This window comes from Lytechinus variegatus, chromosome 6, assembly GCF_018143015.1.
Source record: "Lytechinus variegatus isolate NC3 chromosome 6, Lvar_3.0, whole genome shotgun sequence".
Lineage (NCBI taxonomy): Eukaryota > Metazoa > Echinodermata > Echinoidea > Temnopleuroida > Toxopneustidae > Lytechinus > Lytechinus variegatus.
Window position 1 is genome coordinate 38,512,272 of NC_054745.1, and position 14,580 is coordinate 38,526,851.

Consider the following 14,580-nt stretch of genomic DNA (forward strand, 5'->3'; position numbering starts at 1 on the left):
CGTTCAAAAATCCATTATGTGTACAACTTTATGCAGATTCCAAATATATCAGTCTTATTGACCCTATTCAATAGCTTATGGTTGTTTTGGCCACTTATGGCCCTTAAAATGACCAATGACATCAGATCATTTTACCCCCAAATACTTCGAACGTTACCAGAATCGTTACAAGGGTGTGTTGTGACACCTAACATTGGGGTGTGTTAATCCTTTAAATTGAACATCTCAAAATTATTTTGACCTCATTCCATCAGTTTTGACCTATGAGGGTCATTTTGGGTACTTTAGACATAACTGACCATTCGCACATAGGCAGGAATTTGAGGTCTTCAGAGTGTTTTATCTTCTTCCCTTATAAAATGGTAATACATTTAAATGTCCATCTTGTATAGAATATTATGCTGATTCTAAATATATCAGTCTTAATGACCCTACTGAACACCTAATGGTCATTTTGGCCACTTATGGCCATAAAAATGACCAATAACATCAGTTCAATTTATCCAAAATACCTCAATGTTACCAGAATCGTTACCAGGATGTGCTGTGACATCGAACATTGGTGTATTAATCCTTTAAAATGAACATTTCAAAAGTATTTTGACCTCATGTAATTTATATCATTAGTTTTGACTTTTGACCATTTTGGGTAACTGACCATTCGTGCAATTTTGCATAATAACTGTGCAAATCGGCAGGAATTTGAGGTCTTCAGTGTGCTTTATCTTCCTCCTTTATAAAATGGGAATGATGCATATGTCGTTCTTGTGTAGAATTTCAAGCTGATTCCCAATATGTCAGTCTTAATGACCCCCATTTAACAGATTATGGTCATTTTGGCCACTTTTTGGCCCCAAATGACCAATACCATCTGTTCAATACTTCAATTTATCCAAACATACTTTGAATGTTACTATAATCGTTACAAGGGTGTGCTGTGACACCTAACACTGGTGTATTAATCATTTAAATTGAGTGTCCCAAAAATATTTTTGACAACCTTGGTCATTTTGGCCAGATTGTCCCCTGCCCAATGTGTATACTAAATTAGCCTATAGTGAACATAGTGAGGAGACAATTCAGGATTGTGTTAATATTAGCATCAATTATTGTTAAATTGGAAAAGTTTGAAAGCTTTGGGGTGAAAATCAATGCAATGATTCCATATAAATCAGTGTTATTGGCCGAACTATTGGACTTTGTGGTAATTTTGATCACCTTTCCTCAATAATTTCTCGTGACCACACATTATTTGATTTAAAAAGTACTCAAATGTTGCTTAATATTATTTTCAGCTTGAGCTACAACACCAATAATCAAGATGAATGTGATAAAAACCTTTACATCAAGTACACATAAGGTTGTTTGACCATGCACTTTGGTCATTTTCATGATTTTAGGCACATTAACCATTTTGTAATTCATGGAAACGAATTCAAGAATGATGTTAGATAAGACATATTACAAAAACTTTCTGCACCAGATTAATACAATGATTTAGAATATATCAGTCTTAATGACTACTTAGTGGTCATTTTGGTCCCTACAATTAGCAATGACAATTACATGTATCAAAAGTATTCCAATGTTCTTGCTCTATATTTTTGTAAGATTTGTTGTATCAATCATAATCAATGACAAATTATTTAATTCAATATGATATTACTAATAGTACATAATCAAAATGTGACCACTTTGGCCACTTTGACCGTTTATCCAATGTGTGAATTTTGAAATAAACATGACTTACAATGTAGCAGCAATTGTAGGTCTATGAACATGATGAAATGCGTAATCCCTTTTCATGGGAAATATTAAAGGCTCACCTTGAGTAAAAATTGTGCCAAATACCATGTGACTGTCTACTGTGGCCCCTTTGATCACTGTATGTTCCTAAATAGCCAGAATTATTTTCCTTCTTTAAAGTCAAATTGTACTGAGAATCATTACAAAGCAAAATAGGTCACAGTGAAGTTCACAAAGAGTTTTGACTATCATTCATTTTTACAATCTTTGTTTTTTATTGTACAGTGATTCACAAAGCTCACATTGGCATGATTGGTGAGCAGCAAACTTACCCTTAATTCTTTTGAAGACGTACTGGGTAATAAAATACATTCTCTATATGAAATTATTCTCCGTGCCGAATTTTGGTCACTCTTTAACAATTTAGGGCAAGTTTTCCACTTTCAACTTTACCAATCATGTCAATGTGAGGTTTGTGAAACATTACATAAAATGGCAAAGGTAATAAAAATGCACCACGGTTAAATCTATTCGTGAAATCCACTTTGACCAATAGCTTTGTAATGACGCACCTTTGAGTTCAGGATTATTGCCTTCCTCTAGAATATAGTTATCTGTATAATTTAAATAAAAAAGGAGGGAATTATGTTATGGCTACTCAATGACCACACAATGACCAAATGGTGAGGTATTTGGCACAATTTTTTTTACTCAAGGTGAGCTTTTAATATTTCCAATCGAAAGGGATTGAACGCATTTCCACAATTGCTCCTGTCATGTTTATTTACAAAAGTCATACATGCGATAGATAGTCAAAATGGCCAAATTGGTTTCAAAATTTTGATAATGTGCTATTAGTCATATCATATCACATTGAAATCAATAATTGATATAATACATCTTATTAACAATACGGAGCGACGCACAACATTTGAATCCTCTTTGATACATGCAAATGTGATTGGTCATTGTCGGGACCAAAAGCGACCAAAATGACCACTAACTCATAAATGGTCATTAAGACTAATATATTTGGAATCATTAATCTACATTAATCTAGAAAAGTGTCTTAAAATAACATGTAAATGATGCTAAAGTGTCTCATTCCTGAATTTACTGCCCCATACAGTATATGTGAAGTTTCCATAGACATTTACTGTGTGGTCAAGGTGGCTAAAATCATGTAAGTGACCACAGTGCCATGTTCAAACAACCTTATGTGACGATGTAAAGGATTTTATCACAATTATCGACACTCTTCACTGATTATTGGTAGCTCATGCTGATAATGATACTGACCAGCATTTGAGCCCTTTTTGACTTATCAAAGCATGCAAGGTCTCTCTCTTAGCTGATCTATCCACTAATTGGAGATTCCTAGGGTCCATGGTCACTGGTCAATATGGAGGGAAACGTGGTCAAAATGACCACAGGGTCCAATAGTTATGGTCTGTGTGGAATAATTTCATTGATTTCTACCAAGAAGCTTTCAAACTTCCCCATTTAACAATAATTGATGCTAATATTAACGCAATCCAAAATTTCTCCTCACCATGTTCGATATCACCTGAATTAACATACACAATGAGCAGGGCTGGCCGGGGGTCAAGGTGGCCAAAATGACCAAGGTAGTCAACTTTGGGGATGCTCAATTTTAAGGATTCATTCACCAGTGTTGGGTATTACAGCACACCCTTGTTAAGATTCTGGTAACTTTCGAAGTATTTCTGGATAAATTGAACTGATGTTATTGGCCATTTTAAGGGCCATAAGTGGCCAAAATAACCTAAAGCTGTTAAATAGGGTCATTAAGACTGATATATTTGGAATCAGCATCACATTTTACATAAAATGAACTTTTGAATGCATTTCCATTTTATATGGGAAGAAGATAAAACACGCTGAAGACCTGAAATTCCTGTCTATGTGCAGTTTATTATATGCAAAACTGCGTGAATGGTCAGTTGTGGCTAAAGTACGCCAAGTAACCCTCATAGGTCAAAACTGATGGAATAAATTGCATGAGGTCAAAGTACTTTTGAGATGTTCAATTTCAAGGATTAATACACCAATGTTAGGTGTTGCAGTATGCCCTTGTAACGATTCTGGTAACATTCAAAGTATTTTTGGACAAATTGAACTGATGTCATTGGTCATTTTAAGGGTCATAAGTGGCCAAAATGACCTTAAACTGTGAAATAGGGTCATTTAGACTGATATATTTGGAATCAGCATAAAATTTTACACTTGAAGGACATTTATATGCATTCTCATAAGGGAAGAAAAAAAACATGCTGAAGACCTCAATTTCCTGCCTATTTGAACAGTTAATAATGCAAATTGCGCGAATGGTCAGTTATGTCTAAAGTACCCAAAATGACCCTTATAGGTCAAAACTGACGGAATAAATTACATGAGGTTGATGGTTATGATCCAGCGCACATTTTGAAAATAAATGTGGATTTCTAAAAACATCCAGTCGAAGCTCTGATCAATATTTGTAACACATTTCGGCCAAAAAATCATGAAAATTGTCATTTTTGGCCAAATTATGGCCAAAATGACCACTGCTATTGTGATTTGGCAAATGAAAGCACTTTATCTGGAATCTGTGTGCATTTTTACTTAAGATAGACCCTTTTAATTGCATGTGGCTACAAAAGCAGTGTAAAGGGACCATTTTCCAAAGAGTGGTCAAAATTGTCATTTTTGGCCAAAATTTGGCCAAAATGACCAAAATGGCGTGAGTACGGTCAATAAGAGTGGCATTTTTGGAATCAGCGCACAATTTTACCCCGGATAAGCTTGTCAAACCTTCCCCACCAAAAATTCTGAATAAAGCCCCCTGGCTCCTAGACTAAATCTCCACTGTAATGTAGGCCTATGAGAGGCACTATCGTTAGAACTGTTTAAGTGTCTCCTTAAAACCCACCTCTTTTAATAAGTTTCATTATCCTATCTCTCGCTTCCATTTTCTTTTGTATAAAATTATACCCCTCAGTTAATAATAAATAATAAATAATAATATTCCGCATTTATATAGCGCTTAATACATCGGATCGACGTCTCTAAGCGCTTTACAGACATATTATTACCCCGGTCATCGGATCCTTGCATGCCCGCATATAATGTATGCACCTTCTTCACTCACTGGGGAGCATTCCAACAAGAGTTCCAAGACTCAATTGCTAGGCATACTACGTATAGGCTTTCAAATCCTACCGGGTACCCATTTAACACCTGGGTGGAGAGTGGCAAAGTGTGGATTAACGATTAACGAAGTGTGGATTAAAGTTAATTTGCATTCTTTTTGTATTCAGATTTTTTTAGTCGGATTGTGTTCTGAATTGTAAGGACTGTTTGAATTTACACACATATCGACCGGTTATATTTAACATTTTTAAGTTGTATGTTCGCCTATGATCTCTATATTTGTACATATAATTAATTGTTCGTAATGGTGTTTTTACTTTCAGTTTCTTTGTTGTTGGTCTTTTACTGAGATATCTTGTACTTATATTCTCTTTTTTTTTTCTTTTTTCTTAGCACTTTGAAACTTCCGTATAAAGTGCTTTATAAATGTTGTATATTATTATTATCATATACATATACATGAACGACACGTTCCCATCATGACGAGAAAAAAATACAAACAAACGTACTTGCACTATTAGATGCTGTGACGATTGAAATGTTTAATGTGTGTAGCCGTTTGTATGGAAGGCAAATCGAACGAAAATCCAAAATTACAATAATTAATAAACATTCACATGCTATTTTACAAATACCTTATTATAACTTTGACTTAATTATGCTTGGTTTTATTTTTTACAGCTAGTTTGATTTCTTCCAATTGCTTTGTTTTATACTATATTAACATTTACGAGTATGTATTACATTGTAAAGCACATAGACATGATAGAGATAGCTTTCTATCATGCGCTTAATAAACCAATCGTTATTATTATTATTGTTAGCATCATTATCATGATGACGATGATGATTATGATTACTATTACTATCATCATTATTATTTTCATGAGTATTGATATTATTAACATCATTATCATCATTATTATTATTATTATTATGAAAGGACGAATACAATGCACTACATTTTTCAATCATTCCTAACATGACAGATATTTTTTAAACTTCATAATTAAAAAAAAAAAAATGGATTGTTCAGAAACAATGAAAGTGTCGGTACATCTATCAGATTTTTAAGAGCTTCCTGATTTCACTGTAGATGCGAAACGTGTAGGAAATCCATGGTATGTATCTAAATGATATATTTATTTCAAGTTGACTATTTTTTTAAGCTGAATTTTAAGAAATCATTCACAGACCCCCCTCCCCTCAAAAAAGCAACAACAACATAGGGCAACACCGTGAGAATCTTGTTAAATGTTGTTACAGACTAAAGAACAAATCATTAATGAATACGAAACCAATATTACATTTTAGTCACAATATGAATGCAAACTAACGACACTTTCATTAGCATATTTCAAGATACAGTGATTATGTAATCCTAGTGATTTGTATGTATGCATAAAAAGCCGATCTTTTTGTGGAAGGAAAGAGGTCATGATACCGACAGATAATTTTTTTTTAATGAATTGGTTTATTTAATTTCTTTGTCATTTTCGACATACACATCACAAATAGCCTACAAAAATACAAAACAGTGATGAAAAGAGGACGGCAAGATCATTCAGCTTACTTTTCTAAATGGGTAACAAATATAAATAAAAACCAAATACAGTAGACTCATATTATTTGTTCAAAATAAGTACGTAAACATGTTAAAAGTATCAAGTATCGACAATGCTTTTAGACTATTGTCCCTTTCTAATGAAATGTGATGACAGGCTACAAATATTCCTTATCAATTTTTCAAATAGTAAATCAAAAGGCTTGCATTCTGAGCTTCGGTTTAACTTCAACCGTGGTGTATGTGCAGCCAACTTAGTAGTGCATCGGTATCTACACTGTAAAAACTGCGGTGTTAAAACTGACACCAATTGGTGTAAATAGAGGACCACACCCTGAGGTGTTAAAATTACACCCTAGAGATTAAACATAACACCAAAGAGTGTAAATGTAACAACAAAAGGTGTTGTAATAGCACCTATAGGTGTAAAACTAACACCACCAATTTAACACCGGTGTAAAATAACTGGTGTGGTCCTCTATGTACACCGGTTTTTGCTGTGTAGTGTTAAATCTAACACTCTATTTGACACTAAACTGAAATACTCAGAAAAACTGTCTCTGAGTGGTAAAAATAATTTCTTTACCATCAGAGCATGCAAAAGAGGTCACTTGACATAGGTCAAATATATATATGTCAACTGACCTCTTTTGCATATCAAACAAGATTTTGTTGTTTTGACTTTTAATCATATCAGCATAGACATGACGGAAGTAAACTATGATTCAAGTTACAACTAGAATTCATAACAAGTGATGGTGATTGTCTACCTGATTGCCAAGAAAGCATGAATGCTGCAACCACGTGACAGTGTGATCACGTGACAGTGTAATCACTGCATTCGTTTATTTCAATTGAATGGGACACAGAATTGTGGTGAGAAAAAGGTCCAGTGTGTGGAAAGTGAATGTTCATCATTACTACCACTGGCAACAGTATCATCATTGCCAATACCACAATCCCCATCACCATCATCGCCGCCAACACTGCCACCGTCACCACGACAACCGCCAACATCTTTGCCATCAGTGTCACCTCCGTCGTCGTCACCACCACCTAAATCACAATCACCGAATCGTCCGTCAACAGTATTTGATACACCAACAGACAACAATCTTCCTCCGCCAGAAGTCCCGCGCCACGAGAAGATCAGTGACCGAGCAGCCTGACCATGTGGTTGAAACGTGATCATTTCTGTGTCATTGGGTAGCTCTGTCAGGGTGACCAGCGCCCTCAGCGGTCGCTCCTCCCTGATGATATCCTGCTCCCACGCTAGCACGTATTTGCTTTCACCTGGTCTTATCACTTCATCAGTTCCGTTAGCTGTTCCTTTGAAACCTACTCTTACCATGTTTTTGCAGTTCGTATCAATGACTGAAAGTAAAAATGAAGGTGGAACAAAATCGTTTTATCCTACAACTGTTTTAGAATCGCCTTTATGGTATCGAACATGGAACCTTCATTTTGATCGGCTGCTGATGTCCCGACCCTTTCTTAAAGATAACATTATGGTAACGTTACCATGATTGTAACTGCTGTACTGTAAATATGCCAATAGGTCGGTTACAATAGTAACATGGCTCAAACAGCCAATAAAAATTAAGGTAGTCAAGGTAATTACAAAAATAGCAAAGCCGCAATTATAGTTTATATCTTTACGAAATGGGCCCCTTGACAGTAGGTACGACGCATTACAGATATGATGATAATGACCTTTGGGGCCCATGAATCATAAAGAGTTCGAACTATTGTAGCTTTGTCACTATGGAAACTACCCTCGAAACCTTGATTTTGATGGGCTGCTGAGCGATATTACCATTGTAGTTGCCATGTTTGCAAAATCATTGGCCCGTATTCTGAAGTTAGGTTTCACCTAAGGCCATCGCACACCTTACGACTGTTCCAGATCCGATTTTGTAACAAATTGCATTTTGCAAATTTTATGAAAATGTGAATGAAACATATCATTTTTTGTTAGGATAAAATTAATTGAAAGAATAATAATAAAACCATTTTGAACGATTGCAAGCCTTTATTTTGAAGTTAAGGCCAAATTAGTTTCAAATCGTAGCCAATCGTGCGACTGCTATGACGTCATTACGACTAGATATTAAATTTGCTTTTATTCTAAGAAGGATGATGGCATAGCCACAAATTTGGACAGAGGTATTCGTACGATGATTTCGAACATTACACAGTAAGATATTCCAAGTCTCAATATTAGCATCAAATTCTACTACGTTTTATTCCAAAATTGAGTGGCGGAATACGGGCCAATAAGTTCCAATTCTTGACGCAAAGGCACCCTGGTGCTACCTAAGGCCTCTTCTGACGACGTGTGAACAAAAGGCCTCACTCTTTATGAAGGTGTTGTTAGTCTTCTGTGAAGACTCACTTGTTGATCAAAGATTGAAAGTGCATGGTTTTACACAATGTTGAATGAACTGGGGTCTTTATAAACAGTAGGGACACATTTCGGGAAAGATACTGCAATTTGTTGATGATATAGCTCACCCAGGACACGGCAGCGACCTGATGCGATAGACACTTCGCTTCCTTTTGGATGGTCACAGGCGATGAAGCTAGCCACACCATTAGTTTGGAGGGTGAAATTTATTACGATGTAACTGGACAGTAGTGGCGGGTAAAGCATGATGGCGGGACCATTGATTTCCTTCATTGGAGTTGAAATTTCCACTGGACCTGCGACTGGTATACAATGTTAACGTAGAAATAATACAAATCAGGAGCCCAATTACACTCACAAAGACGATTGAGTAAAAATTTACCCAATATTGGGCAGAAAGGGAACTGAAACATACATCCATGTCAGGTAAATTTCCCCCCGATATTGGGCAAAATGCATGTTTTAAGGGTAAATTTCAGCGCAACATTGCGTAACATTCACAACGTATTTGGTATCGTTTTACCCAGCAAACATGCGTGTTCCCATTTTACCCAATATTGGGTAAAGCTTGTTACAATAACAAATTTGAAAAAAAAAACGTTTTAAGCTACTGAAATCATTTAATGTGATTGGCTGAAAATAAATTGTTATAGAAATGGCCCATTATACAAGAAAAAGGATCCAGGTAGGCATTAATTAAGAGCAGCAACGAAAACAAGGGCGTCGGCTGGGGGTCACCCTCCCACTGAGGCTAAGGAATTCCGACACTGGCAACCAAAAATAAATATATACACTTCTTTTGCTTTCAGCAGCTGATTTTCCTAACTTTATTCCCCCCAGATGCGCACCCTGCCCCTCATACCACTTTAGTCCCCCCCCCCCAAGATGTGCACCCCTGCCCCTCGAACCACTTTAGTTCCACCTCCCCAGGATGTACACCTTCCTATACTCAAACCAACCTACGTCTTTTGAAAAGGTACCTTTCTAGGAGTGCTGCACCCCACCCAGGCGAGGTGATATGTATTCCTTAAACACTTAATCGGCCATAATTATGCTACATCCGGGGGAATAATATGGCAAATATACAAAGCGCAGTTGTGATTGTAGTAACTGCGTTATATAAATGAATATTTATATTAATAATATATTTATAATGCGCACATATTATTGATAGTTGCAACGAACCGTATAGCCGAGGACGTGACTTCTTTCAAACATGTCATTGCAATTAAGTTAGGAACCGGTAGGATTTAGTTTCGCCCCCCCCCCCCCTCCCCTGCAAAGAGGATAAACATAATTATCGTGGCTTTTATTTTACAAGATTATTTCGTCAGGCCTGATATAGTTTCGAATTTTGGGTCCCAGACTCACGAAGGATTTAAGAACACAGTAAATGTATTGAAAATGCCCGTCAAAAATACATTTAACAGCTGATAGGTCTTTGTCGAAAATTGGTGAACAGCAATTTTATGAACGTACGTTTCGAAACTGATTTTTTTTTTAAAGTACAATTATGTCGTTTTTCCAGAGCCAAGGACGAAACTGCTCTTTTGATTCATCAATTTTCGACAAAGTAATCTCTTCTTCTTCCAGTAGTGTGCATAAACCTCCACGGAGTATCGTCGCACAACAGTTGGTTGTCTATCGGCTAATTAAACGTGTTGCTCGTAGCAAAGCTCGATGAAAATAAGTCCAAAAACGAACGCATATACACTATATACAAATTGTTCTCATATTTTGAGTTAGTTTAAGACGACATCTCTGACTCGTGTCTTGAAGATGTCGATCGATGGTGAGATGACCACATTTTCAGGTAGACCGTTCCACAAACGGATGGTGTTTGGGAAGAACGTATCCTTCAGTAGTGATGTGCGTGATCGTGGGATTAGAAATCTCTTGCTGTGGCCTCTGGTTGGAGTGTTGAGCGGTACCAACTGGTCTTCGGGGATGTCAATCAGATGGTTGGTGATTCGGTACATCATAGTAAGCTTTGACACTGCTCTACGATGTTGCAGGGTCTTCCACTGAAGCGCATCAATCATGGTTGTGACGCTACATCGTCTTGAGTAATTGTTCATCACATAGCGAGCTGCACTCCGTTGCACAGATTCTGCCTTGGAAATGGCTTTGCTGGTGTGGGGATCCCACACACAACTTGCGTACTCCACGATAGGCCGAACAAGTGTGTTGTAACAGGCAGCTTTGGTTTCCTTGGAGCATGACTTACCGGGCAAGTTTCTCCTTAAGAAGCCAAGTGTCTTCATTCCCTTTTTAGTAATGTTGTCAATGTGTCTGTCAAAGGAGAGATCACTCGAAATCTCAACGCCCAAGTACTTGGCAGATTCAACAGGCTTTAGTTCAGTTCCATGGACTGTATATGTATGGCTATGTCGGTCTTTTTTCTTCCGTTTGGAGACATGAAGAACCTGGCATTTCCCGGGATGAAATTCCATTAGCCATTTCCTTTCCCATTCTTGTAGTGCATTTAGATCTTGTTGCAGCTGAACTGCATCATCATGGCTGTTGATGGCCCTATACACCATGGTATCGTCGGCAAAGAGCTTGATATTGGTGCCATCGGAGACACAGTTGGGAAGGTCGTTGATGTAGACCAGGAAAAGGAGCGGCCCAAGTACACTGCCCTGGGGTACACCTGAGGTTACTGGTGCAATGTCGGAACTTTCCCCGTCAATTACTACACGCTGAGTACGGCCATGAAGGAAATTTCTGATCCACGTCAAGAGGCTGCCGGAGAGACCGTAGTACTCTAGCTTACGTAAAAGATGAGGATGGGGCACCTTGTCAAAAGCCTTGGCAAAGTCAAGCAGAATCACATCAGTCTGGACACATGCGTCGATGTTGCGAGCAAGGTCGTCCACGGTTAGGATCAGCTGGGACTCACAAGATCTTGCCTTCCTGAAGCCATGTTGCACATCAGTGAGAATCTTATGAACATCAAGATGGCCCATTATGGTGCTGTGGATGATATGCTCTAGGATCTTACAGCATATGATGGTCAAAGAGATCGGGCGGTAGTTGGATGGTAAACTCTTGTCCCCTTTCTTATAGATGGGTGTTACATTAGCAGATTTCCATGCCTCTGGTAGAATGCCAGTGTCAATTGATGCCTGGTAAAGAGTGGCAAGAACGGGACCAAGAATATCTGCGAGTTCTTTCAGAAGTCGGGGAGGAATGTTGTCGGGTCCAGATGCTTTGTGTGGGTTTAGTTTCTTAAGGAGTTTGATTATTCCATTTGAAGTGACGTCAATGTGCGATAGGCGGGGGTACGGACTAGGACCAAGGTTGGGGATGGGCTCCCTGTCCTCGTCAACGTTGTTGAAGACTGATGAAAATTGGTCGTTGAGGAGGTTTGCCTTGTCCTTACTGCTGGTGAAAGTTGCGCCAGTTGGTCCACGAAGGGGGGAGATGCCATTACTATCACAGCGCTTGCTTGAGATGTAGCTCCAGAATCTTTTGGGGTTAGATCGAAGATCAGGACAAATGATGTTGTTTATGTATGTCTCGTAGGCCTCCTTACAAGCTTTCTGCGTTTTCCTCTTCAGTGAGATGAATTTCTCCCACATCCGTGCCTTCCTCGGACCACAGTATGAGCGGGCCTTGTTGTAGGCTCTTTGTTTCTGTCTACTTAACCTCTTAACTTTCCTGTTGACCCAGGGTTGATTGTATCTTTGAGTGGTGAATTTTGATGGAACATGTTTGTCAAGTATTTCCTGTAATTCTGTTTTAATGGATGACCACATCTCATTTACCGATGAGGACGCGTCGTATTTGCTAAAGAATTCTTCAGCCATCCTTTCACCTCCTTTACGGACATCCTCCATGTTGGCCTTGTCCCACAGATAGATCTTGCGTTTGGCAGGTTTGCGTCTGCGTGGTATGATGTCGGTGTTGATACACACGATGTCATGGTCACCAATTCCAGGCATCGACTGACAATTGTTGATGAAGGCTGGTCTATTTGTCAGGAACAGGTCGAGAGTATGTTCCAGTCTAGTGGGAAAGGTGACAATCTGCTCAAGACCTGCTTCGACGATTGTAGTGAAGATGTCATTATTCACTGATTGCGTGTTGCGGTGGCCAGTGACCACATAGTCACTCCAGTCGATGTCTGGTAAATTGAAGTCTCCTCCAATCCATAAGGACAGACTTTCTGTGTTGTTGAGCCACATTTCTTATGTTGGTGCAGAGACTCTCCATGTAGTCATTCCGAGAGCTTGGTGGTCGGTAGACTGCTCCAACAATGATGGACTCCTTCCGACTCCTGTTGGCTGTAATATTAAGCTCGATAAACAGTGCTTCACAGTCATCTGCAGTGTGAAGATGTTTTGCATCAAAACTCCTGGAGATAGCGACTGCTACACCTCCATAGCCATCTGATCGATCTCTTCTGAAAAGCTCATAATGCAGACCTTGTGGTAAGATCTCACTGCTCAGGATGTTCGAGTTCAGCCATGTTTCAGTAAGGATTATGATGTCGGGCTTTGCTGTTTCAATGATTATCCAAAATTCGGCCAGTTTATTCTTGATGCTTTGACAGTTAATTACTAACACACTAATGTTTTTCTGTTGAGCACTCATGGGCACCGTGTCTGGGGCATCTGGTAGCGGTGTTGAACAGGCCTGGGGATGACCAGGTACAGGACTCTCTCTACCGGAGTTCACCGAGTCTAAGATGCTGTCAGGTATTGAAGATTCAAAGAGACTTGAATGGAATTGAGGTAAACCGCATGAGCAACATATCCAGTCTGCGTTGAATTTTTCCAAGGCATTGAAGACCGCGGTACTGATATTGACACAATTCTTGTGGTACCATATACCACAGCTATTACAAGCAATAGCTGGCGCCTTCCAGGTGACAGACCTATCACAGATGCCACACGGAAACTTTGGTTTGGGTAGCATTATCGAAAATACAATAATAAGGCAGAGAAAGATGTAGCGAAGCAACATATTAGCAATGAGGTCATAGGCATAATGGAAGAGTTTGGTATAGTCTATAGTCTATAGACAAGACTATAGTCTATAGACAAGGATATGGCGACGATGTTGTTGATGATGACGATAATGACGGATGTTTTCACGTATCCAGTTAATTTGATGAAGCATTAAAAGTTTAACATGAAGATGAATAAATGGAAAGATCTTACTTGATAGTTGATCTCTTTTGGCAGAAACGTCTTTGAAATCGTCATGCAGAAACACGATGATAAGTTGCCTTCATAATACTAGGTCCAAGTTGCTAAAAATAGAGGATATGGGCCATTGACAGGAAGAATTCCATTATGACGTCACTGACAACAGGTGTCGATGTCCGCGTAAATCCAGACACACACATGAGCGCAGGTGTTGATGTTTAAGCTTTTCAATTCTTCCAAAATGTCAACATTAATAAATTTATCAAAATTTTGTAGCATTATAATGGATAAGTTTAATAAATAAACAAATAAAATATTTATGTTAACATTTTCTATTTGAAAACACGTTCATGTATATATGTAAATAAACAATAATTAGGTAAAGGAGAAATTAAATTTTAATTCTCTCTAATTTCTTAAAATAAATTTTTATCAATTTTTATGCCAAAGTCCAATATAATTATATATATAACCACGTTAAATACACATATCGGTGCCTTAGCATTGCAGTTCCAACTTTTTCAATTCTATAACACGCATTCATTCGTATTTAT

The 14,580-nt window shown here is 38.1% G+C and overlaps 1 protein-coding gene across 1 annotated transcript; it reads right to left on the minus strand.

Moving 5' to 3' along the window:
* Positions 1-7,313: 7,313 nt before the first annotated feature.
* On the minus strand, positions 7,314-9,163 carry LOC121417803. Its single transcript, XM_041611539.1, has 2 exons — positions 8,978-9,163; positions 7,314-7,837 (listed from the first exon to the last, which is right to left on the minus strand). Exons 1-2 carry the CDS (start codon positions 9,141-9,143, stop codon positions 7,314-7,316), a joined length of 690 nt encoding a protein of 229 aa, XP_041467473.1. The 5' UTR covers positions 9,144-9,163.
* Between the last annotated feature and the right edge of the window lie 5,417 nt (positions 9,164-14,580).

Coding starts and splice junctions, on each gene's coding strand:
- LOC121417803 (XM_041611539.1), bottom strand. CDS start 9,143: ATGAAGGAAATCAATGGTCCCGCCATCATGCTTTACCCGCCACTACTG. Junction 7,838..8,977: donor AGGTCGCTGCCGTGTCCTGG/GTGAGCTATATC, acceptor TTTTACTTTCAG/TCATTGATACGAACTGCAAA.